Source organism: Eubalaena glacialis, chromosome 8, assembly GCF_028564815.1.
Source record: "Eubalaena glacialis isolate mEubGla1 chromosome 8, mEubGla1.1.hap2.+ XY, whole genome shotgun sequence".
Lineage (NCBI taxonomy): Eukaryota > Metazoa > Chordata > Mammalia > Artiodactyla > Balaenidae > Eubalaena > Eubalaena glacialis.
Genome location: NC_083723.1, coordinates 47,605,962 through 47,621,389, shown reverse-complemented (window position 1 = coordinate 47,621,389; position 15,428 = coordinate 47,605,962). Strand labels below are relative to the sequence as shown.

The 15,428-nt window shown below is 32.3% G+C and overlaps 1 protein-coding gene across 1 annotated transcript in view; it reads left to right on the top strand.

Moving 5' to 3' along the window:
- The window catches only part of SEMA3E (semaphorin 3E), a 260,670-nt gene that overhangs the window by 219,488 nt on the left and 25,754 nt on the right, over positions 1-15,428 (top strand). Inside the window, exons 6-12 of the mRNA XM_061197660.1 lie at positions 4,197-4,316; positions 5,319-5,461; positions 6,528-6,642; positions 7,077-7,146; positions 9,985-10,129; positions 12,261-12,483; positions 15,248-15,339. Of these exons, the coding sequence (XP_061053643.1) occupies positions 4,197-4,316; positions 5,319-5,461; positions 6,528-6,642; positions 7,077-7,146; positions 9,985-10,129; positions 12,261-12,483; positions 15,248-15,339 (908 nt within the window). The remainder of the gene's footprint in view (positions 1-4,196; positions 4,317-5,318; positions 5,462-6,527; positions 6,643-7,076; positions 7,147-9,984; positions 10,130-12,260; positions 12,484-15,247; positions 15,340-15,428) is intronic.

The following is a 15,428-nucleotide window of genomic DNA, read 5'->3' as shown; positions in this document are numbered from 1 at the left end:
TTTTGCCCCAAACAGTAGGTTTGGGGCTGGGGGCTTAGTTTGCCAGATTTCCAGTGCAGAATTGTTTCCACTCTTCTTGTATCTGTACACAGAGACTATTGTTGAACATGACAGTGATAAGTTACATTCACCTGTCAAAATACCCTGCAGATGTGTTTTATTTTTTAATTATAACCAACTAACATTAACATAACATCAGCTACCATCAGAAACCAGTGCTATAACAATGAAACATAATATATGGCATACAAGTCAAATTGGTTATTTATATTCAGAATATCAAAATAGGTACCAGTAAACTTTATGACCAAGCTAATACATTTATTAAATATCATATCTGCATAGACATAGAAAACTAAAAATTTGAGTAGTTCTGTTCTTATCATTGAAAATCTAAAACATATTTTACTATTTGTATGAAATTTTTTTAATCCGTGAAAATATGAATTATCCAGATATTATTTTTTACTCTCTACAATACCAAAATATTGATTCACAAATTGTCTCTATACCAAATAGCTATAATTTTAAAGTTTTCAACTAGAAACTATGTATTTGCCATAAATAGTATCAATTATAATAATGTTGATTATTTTTGCTCATGTAATTACTATTAGTTAACTTTGTGCCTAAAGCTTTATTCTCATTTATTATTTTTCATTAAAGTGTTTATTTTTTCTTAGGAAAGTATTTTACCAAACATCATTCTTATCTATTACTATAAATTTATTTTGTTCTTCACACTGATAATAAAATATGAAAGGAGAATCTTTCCTTTCTGAGGAAGATCTAATGTTTCCAACACAAACACATTTGGTTCAGTTTACATAGCATATAGTTTTTAGCACCTGTCTAGTAGCTTCTTTGAAGTTTAAGTCATACAGTTCGTATTGTATTATTTGAATTGTTCACAAACCATTTTCTTTTATCTCGATACAAAAAGGGAAACTGGGTAAAATTGGTACTATATCATCTTTTCCTTTTTGCAGCTAACCTGCCCTGGATGTATATTATTTGGTATCATATGGCTCCATCTAGTGGCTGCAAGGGGAACTTTTTTGTTAAATTTGTTAAATTTGTAGAATTGATTACAAGTAGAACTTGGAAACAGTGTTCAAATTGGGATAAGTGCAAGAAAATTGATGTGAACTAAAATAAAGATTATTTTTCCAAAGTAATATTTTCATATATAAAAGTTCTGTAAATATTTTAGGAAATTGAATTACATTAAATATTAAAAACTTAAGAAATATAAAACTGTCATGATTTTAAAGAAATCTTTTTTTTGTACCCATTATGAATTAAACATTCAGTCCAGTCCATATTAGAAAAATAAGTTCTGTTTAGGACAGTTTTACAAAATGGCCTTTTTATTTTATTACTGTATTTTATTGAACTATAGTTGATTTACATATATATATTCTTTTTCAGATTCTTTTCCATTATAGGTTATTACAAGATATTGATAATAGTTCTCTGTGCTATACAGTAGATCCTGTTGTTTATCCATTTTATGTATAGTATTATGTATCTATTAATCCCAGATTCCCAATTTATTCTACCCCTCCCTTTCTCCTTTGGTAACCATAAGTTTGTTTTCTATGTCTGTGGGTCTATTTCTGTTTTGTAAATAAGTTCATTTGTATCATTTTTTTTAGATTCCACATGTAAGTGATAACACATGACATTTGTCTTTCTGTGTCTGACTTACTTCAATTAGCATGAAAATCTCTAGGTCCATCCATGTAAGATGGCCTTTATATTTTTATGGAAACTATAACCAAGTACAATAGTTTTTTTAAATTTCAGAACAACCCTTGCTCTGGTGGTTCAATAGTCAACTAACTCTTTTGTGCGTGAACTCGTTCATTTCTGCCGTAGAGTTGATGATCTCCAAGGCCTTTTAATGAATTCAACATGACTCTCTTTTATCTATGTTCAAGTAGTACGGATTGAACCCCACATATGGTTCATATCCCTAACCACTGAATACATTTTATCCCAAAATACTCTTTTTCCACATGGATATAAAACTTCTGGTGAAGACAGCGCTGATTGAATTTGATACAAATTATGTTGTTCTTCCCCCCTTCTAGTTTCAAAGAATATGCTTAAATAAGAGTTCTGATATAACTCTTCTCTACCAAATTTTATTTTCGTAAGTCCAGATATAAAGCATCTTTATTTTTTAGTTTTTGTTATTTTCCTTATCATATTTCTCATTCAGCATGCATTGAATATACAGGATGAACTCAACAAATACAGCTCCTTTTTTAATTTGTTGTCTTGAAAATTTTCAAATACAAAGAAAAATTGAAAGAGGAGTAAAAATTTATAGCATTTACCTTGGCCCACCAACTGTTAATATTCTACCACATTTGCCTCTGTCTCTCCTGTCTGTCTGTCTGTCTCTCTCTTTCTCACTTATATAATATATATAGTTTAAAAGTTAATTCCTTTGCAAAAGACCTGGATTTTATTTATTTGTATCTTGTATAGTTTTTAAGTATCCATAGTGGGTTTTGTGAACCAAAAAAACCATTTATGGTTACTTTTCTTTTTGTAAATGAAGAATAGTTTATTATAGTAACATTTATCAAAACTTAGTTTTCTTGTTTTTAAATTCAATGTATATCTCACTTTTCTTTTTCTAAATCTAAATCTAACAAAAGCAATTATCTTTACTTTTGAAAAATTGTTAGTTATCTCAAGGTGGAAATAAACTTCTTACAGTGATCCTATTTACAACTCAGTTGATTACTTTCTCAAATTTTAAACCATACAAATATATTTAATCTGTTCAAGTTTTTTAAAGTTTTAAAGACCTTACCTTAGAGTTGAAACAATTTTTAAATCTAATCAATAAAATTTATAAATATGACACTCAAGTTTTGTTTAATTCTGTTTAGATACTTGGTCAAATTTTTATACTTGTAACTTTAATAATTCTAATTCTAAAATCGAGTATACAATTAAATTTATTATATTGGAAATCCAATTAATTTGAATTCTCTTAAAAAAAGCACTTTAAATACCACTTGGACACATATGTACACATTCCAGATTTAACAGAAAGGCATTAATACTTCGAGTATACTTTTAGTATACTCGTCTATATTTTAAAACCGGACCACAGTTACATGACACTCATTAAGAAAATAATTTTGTCACCCTAAATTGAGGTTGCTATATCCAGTGATCTGTTGCTATCATCTGCTTCTTGGCTAGAGATTTTAGCCCAGGACAGGATTCGAGCCTCATATGCCCAGGACAATCCTTCTGGCCTCACTGAGGAGCACACCAGTTACCTTTTGTTGTCATTTCAACAAAAGAGGACCCCAAGTTCCTGTGCTTGAGAGGTTTTGGTCTTTCTGGAGATCTAGTTATATCATTATGTTATTTTTCTTTTTGTTAATTATTTTTTCTCTTCTCGTGAGCAATTTTAATGTCTTTCTTTCTGGCTGGCCCCAAAGATATGTTGTCGTGGCTTGAGATCCTGCATACGTTTGTGTATTCCTTGGTCTGATTTAAGTCTGTGACCTTCACCACATGTTGCAGCTAACTTCATTCATTCTGTTGACTGCCTGATTAAATTATGAACTCTTTTTGTCGTTTCTGTCTAAATAAGCCACACACTTACAAATTAAATGACAACTAATTGGATTATATACAGCTTTGTCAGACTTTGTGGTTCCTGCATTAAAATCATGTTGATGGAAGCAATTTCTTACTACAAGAAGAATGTGAGTTAGCTGACTCACATATAATACCAGTACTAATACTAATACCAATACTAATACTAATACCCTGATGATATGAAGGTTAAAAGAAGTTTATTAAAATACCATAAAGCCAGGTTATTTATCAAATACTCATGTAGGCCTTAGTATATGCCAGCTTCTCTTCTAAATGCTTTACTCTTAGCAACACTTCTGAGTGCTATTCCCCTATTTGTAAATGTGGAAACTGAGGCTCAGAGAGGTTAAGCAATTTGCCCAAGTTCACACATCTAGTAAGTGGCAGAGTCACAATTCAAACCCTGGCCGTCTGCCTGTACCATCTATGCTCTTAGCAGTAGTATCCGTTTCATTAGGCCGTATACACGGGAAACCTGGATATGTTTATTGTAATTCTGGTTTTATACATCGTCATCAGACCCAGAAACGAATACTGACTTATCTGATGTTTTCATGCAGGTAGTGAATTGTTTGCTGGACTCTACAGTGACTACTGGGGCAGAGACGCTGCCATTTTCAGGAGCCTGGGGCGACTGGCTCATATCCGCACTGAGCACGATGACGAGCGCCTGTTGAAAGGTAGGATTGAGGAGAAAAGCGTATGTAAATCAGAACTGAAAGCAAGTCCAGAGCTCATGGGAAACTTGCCATTTTGATAATGATAACAATACAAATGTAACTTATAGTTTTCACAAATTTCAGGGTTTTTTTCCTTAGCAATATTCCTGAATTAAAATATTATATATGATATATGTATATCATTTTATAGCAGAGTGGATCAGCTTTATTATACAACCAGATTACCCTCATAGCAATAGTTAGAAATCAGGACTTAAATGAACAAGACAAATATATGAAAAGTGAAAACCCCTTTCATCCAATAAGTTGCTTTGTTTTCTCTTGTCAGTTGGTATAATTTTGCATGAATTGATTGCTTTGCTTTGCTTGTTTTAATAGGATCACATTGTACTTTGTAAGGAATCATGTTTATATTTTGGCACATTGGTATATCTAGGGACTAAAGTCATTTTATAGTGAGTGGTTTCATTATTTTCAGCCTTTTTATTAAGCTTTAGAGTGCATAATCATTATTGGCAGCATTTTATCATTAAAATATTTGACATTCCGTATCAGTCAAAGGTCATTCCCTCAGATCCCTTTGATTACAAATACAAAAACTTAAACTGGTCTTCCATGAGCTGGACTGGTAGAGAATTTATGAATTAAAAAATAATGATAGACTTCTTTGCTAAAATATTTTACATATGTTATATTGACTTTAATATATGCCTCCCATATATATATGGGAGGAAATTTATGGAGATTATAATCTTGCTGCTCCTAATCTGTTCTTCTTTGAATTCATTTCAGGTCTATAATGTATGCTATTTGAAATTGATTTATTTCCCTCCAACTCAGTTAAATTTTAAATACCCTAACATTTTTAAAAAATTGTTGATTTGCACAGAATATGGAGATAGCTACATGATTGTAATGTTTAGTACAAAATTTCAAGGTAAATATATTAACTTATTTTGTTGTAATAGTTATTTCATTTTCTTCTATTTTTTACTTCTCTAGAGCCAAAATTTGTAGGTTCGTACATGATCCCTGACAATGAAGACCGAGATGACAACAAAGTGTATTTCTTTTTTACGGAGAAGGCCCTGGAGGCAGAAAACAATGCCCAGGCAATTTACACCAGAGTGGGGCGACTCTGCGTGGTGAGGACCGCCTTCCTCTCTCACTAAGCTTGCCTAACTCACAATTTATGGTCAGACCTTTGTTCATTTTATAGTAGGTTTCTACTGTAAAGTATTTTCTTCTATTCTGTTAGGCTCCCTAAAATTGGTATTTACTATCTAGTCTTCAGACTTCATATCTACTGAAAGTTTAATCTGAAAAGAGCTTTGCATTTTGTGTGATTTTCTCCATTTTCAAAGCCCTACTAAGAAATGGCCTATAATTAGGCTATACTTCTTCCTACACAGAAGTTTGAGCTCCATTTTTAAAAGTTAATTTCACCAAAATCTTGCTAGTTTCTTTAATCCACATTCTAAATAATTTACATAAGCATGTTTCAACAATTCAGGTGGTTGATTCTGCAGGAAAAACATATATAGTTTGCTGGGCATAGTCAGATAGGTTGTTTTGTGAACATTCAAAACCAACTGAAGTGGCCATATATATTGAGAGAATGCTAATAGTATTATAAATGTGAAGTTATTTTGATATTTAAGAAGGTACTTGAATAAATTTAAGAAGATGTTTATATGTATGTTCAGTATATACGTATGTGTCTATATATTCGCATATACACACATACGTATTTTGTGTATGTGTGCAAATATATATGCCTGTTATGTGTATGTGTGCTTGTGTGTTTGTATTTCAAGGCTTTTTCCCTAAAATAAGAAAAAGAAGTGGATGCTTCTGTACTTCTGAGATAAGCGGATTATTTATCAATAAAATAATAATAAACATTACTGTATCATAAAACTTACTACTTTATTTAGGAAAGTGTACTCTACTCTCTACTAACATTGTTTAATACCTGGAAACTGTATTTAATGGGCCAGGGTGAAAGTACACTGACAAGACCGAATGTGCAAACGTAAAGAAAAAGTTTATGGGGAATTGCATCTTTAATATTATTTGAAGATTATGCTCAAATTTTCACGTTCAATAAAAGAACTATAACTCTTGCCATCTGCAGGTTTAATAATACAAAATCTGTTGTTGGTAAAAAGTTCTTTGGGTACCCATTTACCTGCTTTCTGTTTTTTACAGAACGATGCAGGAGGACAGAGAATACTGGTGAACAAGTGGAGCACTTTCCTGAAAGCTAGACTGGTTTGCTCAGTACCAGGAATGAATGGAATTGATACATATTTTGATGAATTAGGTAAATATTATTGGGAGAGTTAAATTTTCCTCTTTGATATATATGCTTCTTTGTATAACCCTCATTGTTTCTAGCACATATGGAAAATTTGCTTTCTGCAGTAATTGACTTCTATCTAACTTAGAGCGAGTTTCTATTCTTTTCATCTTGGCCAGGTCCACGAATGGGGACAAGGGAGTTGCGGGAACAGAAAGACCCCTCTTGTTAGTTTAGAATCGGCGCCTCTAGTTCCCTCCTTGAGGCCCAGCTCAAAGTCATCTTGAACAGTCATCAGTCTCGCTATGTTGTGATTTGGTCATTGTCATATGACTATATATGGAAATTTATATCTTAAAATCTGTCATGGGTTCTAAACTATTTTATGTCAATGTATTTTCTTCACATGCAACGAGGGCTAAACATATTAAGTAACATAATGGTCTTTAATGTTTCAGAGGATGTTTTTTTGCTGCATACCAGAGATCATAAGAACCCAGTGATATTTGGACTCTTCAACACTACCAGGTGAGAAATTTATATGATCAGTCAAAACATCATGAAACAAAGGATGCCAAACCCCTTCACCGTATATGCAATTGAAAATACTATTGACCAATGTGTTATTCTCACTTTCTATACTTTATAAGTCACCAGTTTCTCTTCGTTCTCCTGTGTTTGCAGTTGTACTTTGATGTTTAAAGCCACAATCTTAATCCAAATCCTTATTTGTTTTTGTTTGAAGTACCAGCATCCTCCTATGCTCAGTGTCCTAAGTTCTTCCCTCTCCGATCTACAACAGAATGATTTTTTTTTCTCATACAGTTAAGGTACTAGTTCCATGCTACAGAGTCTAGGATAATTCTTTCAATCATCATATGCAATTGTCCAAGTCAGGCTTTCAAGGCTCTCTATCAACTATTCCCCATTCAGGATTGGAAGTTTTTCCTCTAAGTTCCCACAAACTCTGCTTTTGACAAGATAATACCTTGTCAGGATCCCAGTGTCTGCTTTCCCCGTGACTGTGATTTTATTTATCTACTTCCCCTTCTAACTCTGATTTATATCAGTTTTTCCAATACTTGTCAATTGCCATCTTCATGAAACACTCCTTGATTCCTTAATCACAGAGCACTTGGCTCACTCCTTTACTCTGGTTGTCTTGCTCCTATGTAGATTCTTAGAGAACACACATTTATGATTTACCCTCTGAGTTTTAAATTTTAAAAAGGTGCTCAAGTTTAGGGCTTATGATCTAGTATTTTTCTCTTTTATGCTTTTGTATTTTGTATCCATTGAAGAGTGCTGGAAAAATGAATCAAATATTTCATGTGTGTTGATACATGAATGAAAAAATGTTATTAGAATCAGTTTTGGTTGAAAGTTTATATATATAATTTCCTGAGTGTCTTTCCAAATAAGGCAGAGTGGAGATGATATGGCTGGAATGAGAAATAAAGAACATACTTCAATTCTCTTGACAGGAAAAGAACGATATTACTCAGTTCCTCGTTTGCATTGCATTGGGGCCTTAAACTGTTTTATTGTCATGTATACCTTGTTTGCTTAGGATCTCTCCACATAGTTTTTGTTTACTTTTTCAGCAGGTAGTTTATTACGCTCACTTTGAAAAAAAAAATAATAAAGCTCTTTCAGTAAGTATCCTGCTATTGTAAGGAGACCTTTTCTTCAGCACAGAAACATGGAAACAATTTTGCTATCAGTTATTCCTTGATGCAAGGAGATGTTAATGTACATTGGTAGCTATCACAGTCCCTGGAAAATCCCTAACTTCTTTTTACACTTCATCTTCTGCCTTATGCCAGTGAAGAATTTATATACTGCATGATAAATCCATGGCTTTATATGATAAATATAAGCTATAGGAGAATCAGTATAGATTTTTTTATGGGTTATAATGATCAGTTTATAAGCTGCTTTCATAAATGATAGCATAATGGATCTGTCTGAGATTTCAAAGACAAGACATTATTTTCTTCCGTAATTTCAGTTTTGACTGTTCAATTTATACGTAATTGTGAGAAAAAGGCTTGCCAGCTGTTACCTGACGTAAAGGTTGATACCGTAGCATGGTGATCAAAGGTTTACTGCCACGTTAGTTGGAAGACTATCTCTGGTTTTCTCACTGTTGCAGGCATTTCCAATTGCTTCAAGGTGTGTTATAAAATGTGTGAATTGATGTCCTCAGACAGTAACATAACTGCTGTTCTACAGGTGTCTCAGAATGTAGGAAATGTTACACTTACAAAAAACTTTGCATTTTGCAAAGCACTTTCACAAACTAATTATTTTAATTCTCACAATAAGGAGGCTACGGAAGTGTTAGAATTCATTCAGATTATGCCAAATTAAGAAATGCAGCCAGATCTTTAAAACAAATCATTCTAAAATGTCCTTTTGCAGAATCTTATGCCCCCAATAAAGCTTGCTGTAGTTAGTCAACTACTGTCTTTATCTGCGACAAGTAGAAATTTTTATCAAAAAAATAATTTCAGTTGCTAGTAGTTCTGCAGATAAAGAATCTGAGTTTTGTAGAATGTAAGTCTTTTTCTCAAAATTAATCTGGTGCAGCCCAGTAAACCTTTCCACTGTAGCACTGTTTTCAGTGACCTGAAGGAAGGAATATACAGCAAGCTTATTAATGTTTCCGTGACCCCAAGCTAAAGAATGAAACAAAGCCCCAAATTTTCTTTAGACTTTAAATTGTTCTTCAAATCATATACACTAAGAGAAGTAATAAAATTTGAATAAAATTTATAGCAATATTAACAGCATGGAGAATAGGAAAACACCGTCTACTTGGAAGAGAGGACAACGTACAAGGAGATAAAGCCTTCCTCAACTTGGGAATGAATCTTTAAAATATTAAGGCCAAATCTTCCTTAATAAAAAATATAAAAACACAAAAGAATCTGAAAAAGAATATGTGTGTGTATATATATATGTATATATGTGTGTGTGTGTGTATAATTGTGTGTGTATATATATATATAAAACTGAATCACTGTGCTGTACACCTGAAACTAACACAGCATTGTAAATCAACTATACTTCAATAAAAAAAATAAGATTTAACTGGAAAAAATGAAGTGACACAACTGCTTTTGTGATTCTAACAATGTCATTTTCAATTTATTATAATAAATAGGCAAAAAATGGTAAATGTTGGAGTTTCCATACTTGAAATATTGCAATAGTTAATATCTCTAGGATATCCTATGCTTAAGAGATTGCAAGTCTTTTATCTAAAGAACTTCACCCTTATCTATCTTGTCTGCGGGGCTTGACTCGGTGACCTCCTAGTCTGTTCCAGAATAGTAACTTATCTTTTTTTTTTTTTTTTAGTAATATATTTAGAGGGCATGCTATATGTGTCTATCACATGTCCAGTATCCGGGCAGCCTTTAATGGACCATATGCACATAAGGAAGGACCTGAATACCACTGGTCACTCTATGAAGGAAAAGTCCCTTATCCAAGACCTGGTTCTGTAAGTTTAGGCATTTAACAAAGTATTCTTATTTTTTAAAGACTCTTTTAGTAATATTCTATTCATTGTTTCAGATGCTTTACTAAATTAGCATGAAATAGTTAAATTCAACACCTAAAAATATGCTTGATTACTTGCAAGGTAAAGAAATATTACTTCTTACATCAAGATGTATGCTTGTTATTTAATGAAAAGAATATAATCTAGCATTATAGACCATATATTATTGTTGATATTTTAGCTATCTATGTAGCTCTCACTAAAATTTTATTTTTAAGGGTACTGGTGAATACAGAAATATCCAGTGAAATGAGCATCATATTCCTCTCAGCCTCTTCAGAAGAATTAGTGCCGCATGTGATTTCCAAGCAAGAGAATGTTACCAAATTTTTATATTATAATATTTGAGTCAGGCTCTCAGCTCCCTAGGCCACATTTTCTCCCTACTTCTCACTTTAACATGTCAAGAGGAAGCTTTTTCTCTGGCTCTTCAGAATTCTGAACACCCCATTTGCCATCCTTGCTGGCCTTCTGGAAGAAAAGTGACAATACAGCTGTGTTGCTAGAGAATAAGAAGTTCCACCGTTTGCCTCTTAACTGATACTACTAAGATTCTCCCTAACTAGCCATTCAAACTTTGTGCTTTTAATTGCACATATGATGATGATTATGATGAGGATGATTTTGTATCATATGTCCTGTACACAACTAGGTTGGGAAAGTGTAGCATCATTGTATCTGCTGTCCATGGAGAACAAATACTGAACTTGTCATGCAAGTCACAGTCTACACTATTATGAGCAGCTGGTGAAAACCCAACACTAGGCTGATTCCACAAGTGCTTGCAAGTCGAGTAGAAACCATTTTTGCAGAGCCAAAATTCAAAGTGGAAACAAAGCTTACCTACATTAACAAGCGTAAGGCTTTACCATTACAATCACTCTCTCTCACTAGCTTAAAATTATTACTTCCAGTAAGACATAAAGTATATTTTATTTCACTCTATTGATTGAAATTACAATTTAAATGGAGAAAACCCACTCCTGTGGCTTTGCTGGAAATGCTTCTTGAAACCACATGGTATTAAAGGAGATTTGGAGGAAGTGACTGGTTACTGAACTGCTTCCAGGCTGGTCCACAATGTTTCCAATTATATATCATGAAAGTACACTCAAGTGAAAAATTCATGCCAAATTAAGAAATATGGCCCGAATTTTTAAAACAAACCATTAAAAATGCCCTCTTTGCAGAATCTGATTACTAAACTACTGTATTTATACTCTGAATTGGAAAATTTTTATCAAGGTCATCATTGCAATTGCTGCTGGTTCTGGAGGAAAATATGTGAAATGAGGGAGCGCTTAATAACAAGCATGAATCAACGCAGTTAAAGGTATTCCAAGAAGTAACTTAGGTACCGTTGAACATTTATTTTTAGAGTCAGTGATTTAAGAATTGAGACACGTTATGGCAAATATTTCTGGTTTTCTCAATTTATTGTGTCTAATTCATACAAAAATATAAATTCATACAGATTACAGTAGAACAGAGGGAGTTTTTTCCTTATTTAACAATGATGGAATTTGAATAGGTTTCAGTGTTACAGCAGTAAAATTCTGTAGTCAGTGAGCCAATTGGAACCATCACCAATCATAGTATCAATAATGGGAAAGCTATTGTGCAGTTGTGATTCTTAATTTGGGGGGAAGATTTAGCACAATAAAGAGTCTCTTTGTTTTGCTATAAACAATATATTGTTCATAGCAAATTAAAATTTAATTTACAAATATGAAAAATAAATTTTAGAAGCAGGAAAAATAATTAGAATATTTATAATGTTATACGTTTGTATTACCTCCAGACTATACCAGTATTACATATACTTAACTTTTTCAGGATTTCACTACTGTCTATTTCTACTGCTGCATGTTTGAAATAATTCAGTCTCTCTATGCAATTTTTAATGCAGATTTTATTTCTGTAATGAAGAATATATGGTTACTAAATATTGCTAAATGCACAGTTGATTAACTGAACATACCCAGTTTTTGTAATTTTTTTCATAATTGAGTATAAATTTGCTCTTTAGATTTCAGGGGAAAAAAAATTCTCTCATCCGTTTGTATTTCAGTGTGCCAGCAAAGTGAATGGAGGGAGGTACGGAACCACCAAAGACTACCCCGATGATGCCATCAGATTTGCAAGAAGCCATCCACTTATGTACCAGCCCATAAAACCTGCCCATAAAAAACCAATACTGGTGAAAACAGATGGAAAGTATAACCTGAAGCAAATAGCAGTGGATCGAGTGGAAGCCGAGGATGGCCAATATGATGTCTTGTTCATTGGGACAGGTAAAGAGATTAGAGAGTACTCAGAGAGACATTTAAATTGAACCTCAAAATCAATAACATTATTACATTAAAAAAACCCCACCTATCAACAAAACCCTGGTTGACCCATTGGCTCATTTACATACTACCTGTCTACTGCAATGGAAGAGAAGATTTGGTGCAGTTACAGCACATAATTCCTGATACATGGTCAATACTTAATACATTTGAACAAATGAATACATAAAGGAACGAGTAATTGATGTTAACAAACAATGAATAAACAATGTTGGTTCCAAAAAGAACTCATAGAGGAAGTAGGGTGCCATACAAGGATAGTTCTCCTGTTACTCCCCCAGGTCCACTGCTACCTTTGGCTGCTCAGCAAGGTCTCAAGATTTTTCAATCTTTAGGTGAGGTTTAGGTTATTTCACCTAAATCTGTAATCTCAACTATGCTTATCAGGCCCCGTCAGAAGTCAACCATGCGTACCAAACAAGACAAGTGTTACACATAATGGAGATAAAATTTTAGTCCAAAGCTATAATATCCTGCATTAATAAAACGAAGTGTAATAAATATGCTAAAAGTGAATATTTCAAATAAATTTGTAATTTCAGTTAATGCTATGCATTAGATCTAGTTTGTGGAAGAGAACTTGGAATCTTTTAGCATCCAGGGTAATATGTATCAAATTCTGTCAAGTACTTTAAAATTATATAGTCATTTAAAGAATCTTTAAAATGATCATTTCTTTTTTTTTCATATGCATCATAGTAATTGCTACAGCAGATCCTATTTAGAAGAGGAAACATTCTACCATACTTAACTTTAATCATTGACATACTCTAAAGAGACATGGCATATGCCCAAATCAGGAATTGGAATATAGTATTAATATTGGTGCTTGAGCTTTTCCAGTCATGCTTTCTGAAAAAGCAAAGATTTAAGTAAGGAGATATTCATCGGATTTCCAGAAATTGATCTCTGGTGCAGGCTGTATTTTATTCATTTATTTTAGGAGGTTAGTAATGTGCTGTACACTGTGGGTTCAAGATTAACAAAGCATCAGATTTCTTTAACAAAGTTAAAGTTACCTGGCCATGAATTCACTTATAGTGATATCCAACAGAGTTTAAAAAAAAAAGAATTCCATAAGCAAGAGTAATATTTGATAAAATTAATCATAGAAAAAAGTATGTTATTTTTAAATGAGAAGTCATATATAAGTCCAAGAATGTTTTCAGAAATACTTTTTTAGTAGATTGACCAAAGCTATTTGAGAGAATTCCAGAAATATCAGGTATATACTTACACTCTCTTGTAACCTATGTTTAACTTAAAGATATTGTTATATTGAACCACAGCTTTTCAGCACAAAGAACATATTTGATAAATGTGTGATGAGTACAGCATTGGAAAATCCCACAAAATAGTTATTTTTCCCCAAATTTACCAGACACTTGCTTTAATGCTGTATAGTCCTTATTGCAAAATCACTGGTTGCAAATTGATAATTTGAGTTTCATCTTTGCTTTTTACTTGATATAATCATCGTGGGATATTTATAATGTGTGCTTGATATGATAATTTTTGTTCCTTTTAATGTATGATACAGGTAATTGTTATTAGTTTTATTTTAATCAAATTTTATTAACCCAACCGCAAGATTTCATAATTTTTAAACAAATTGCTTAAATACCATAGAAACTCTTGGATCAGAACCTCAAACGTGCTTTTTTTCCCTAAGTTATTTCTAGCCACTACACCAAGTCTTTCTTACTAGCAAATTAGTGTCTTATTAAATTTTTCATTGGAAATAACAAGGTCAGAATATCAGGAATAATAAAAATAACATGGAGTTTTAAAAGGTGAATATAAATTTATAAAATTATTGATAATTACGGAAGCTAAATGGTTTGTACAGGAGGACTCATTATACTATTCTCTCAATAGTGTATGCTTGAAATTTTTATTAAAAGTGTATATAACCAAAATTGTGGTTACTGGAGGTGAGGGGTGGGAGAATTGGATGAAGGTTGTCAAAGATACATACTTCCAGTTATGAGATAAATAAGTACTAAAGATATAATGTACACCATGATTAATATCATTAACAGTGCTGTATGTTATACGTGAAACTTTTTAAGAGAGTAAATTCTAAGAGTTCTCATCACAAGGAAAAAAATTCTTTTTATTTTGTGTCTATATGAGATGACGGATGTTCACTTATTGTGATAATCATTTCAGGATGTATGTAAGTCAAATAATTATGCTGTACACCTTACACTTATACAGTGCTGTATGTCAATTATATCTCATTAAAACTGGAAGGAAAAAATAAAGGTATATATAGATATAAACATATTCTATCTATATGCCTATCTATATTTATTTATATATATATATAAATTTCCATAGTGTGTTGCTTGGAAGGTTCCATAAAATTAAAGGTATAGTTTCTTACAGGGAAGGTAGCTTTAGGTAAAAAATTTTCTTTCATCATACATCACAGAAGAAGCTAGAATAATTTGCCATCTGTCTTATACTTCATTAATTCCAAAAGACATTTTGATTTCTGAACCTTTAACTGGATTTTTGAATCAAATTTTTGAAATAATGAATATGAATATATAAGTCATATTGTTTTCACTAGCAATGATTAAATGTTTTGTACATCTAGATTTCAAATCTTATTTGAATTTATAGTCTCTCCATGGTTTTTACTTGTTTGAAAACCAGATTGTGACAAAGCTTCTAGTTTATCTCTTTTGTTTTCTCACAGATAATGGAATCGTGCTGAAAGTAATCACGATTTATAACCAAGAAACAGAATCAATGGAAGAAGTAATTCTAGAAGAACTTCAGATATTCAAGGTATTATTAGTAAAAAATATAGCCAACATTTATGTTACAGACATACAGACAACATTACAGACAGTTGCAAGTGAGTTATAAATAGGAAA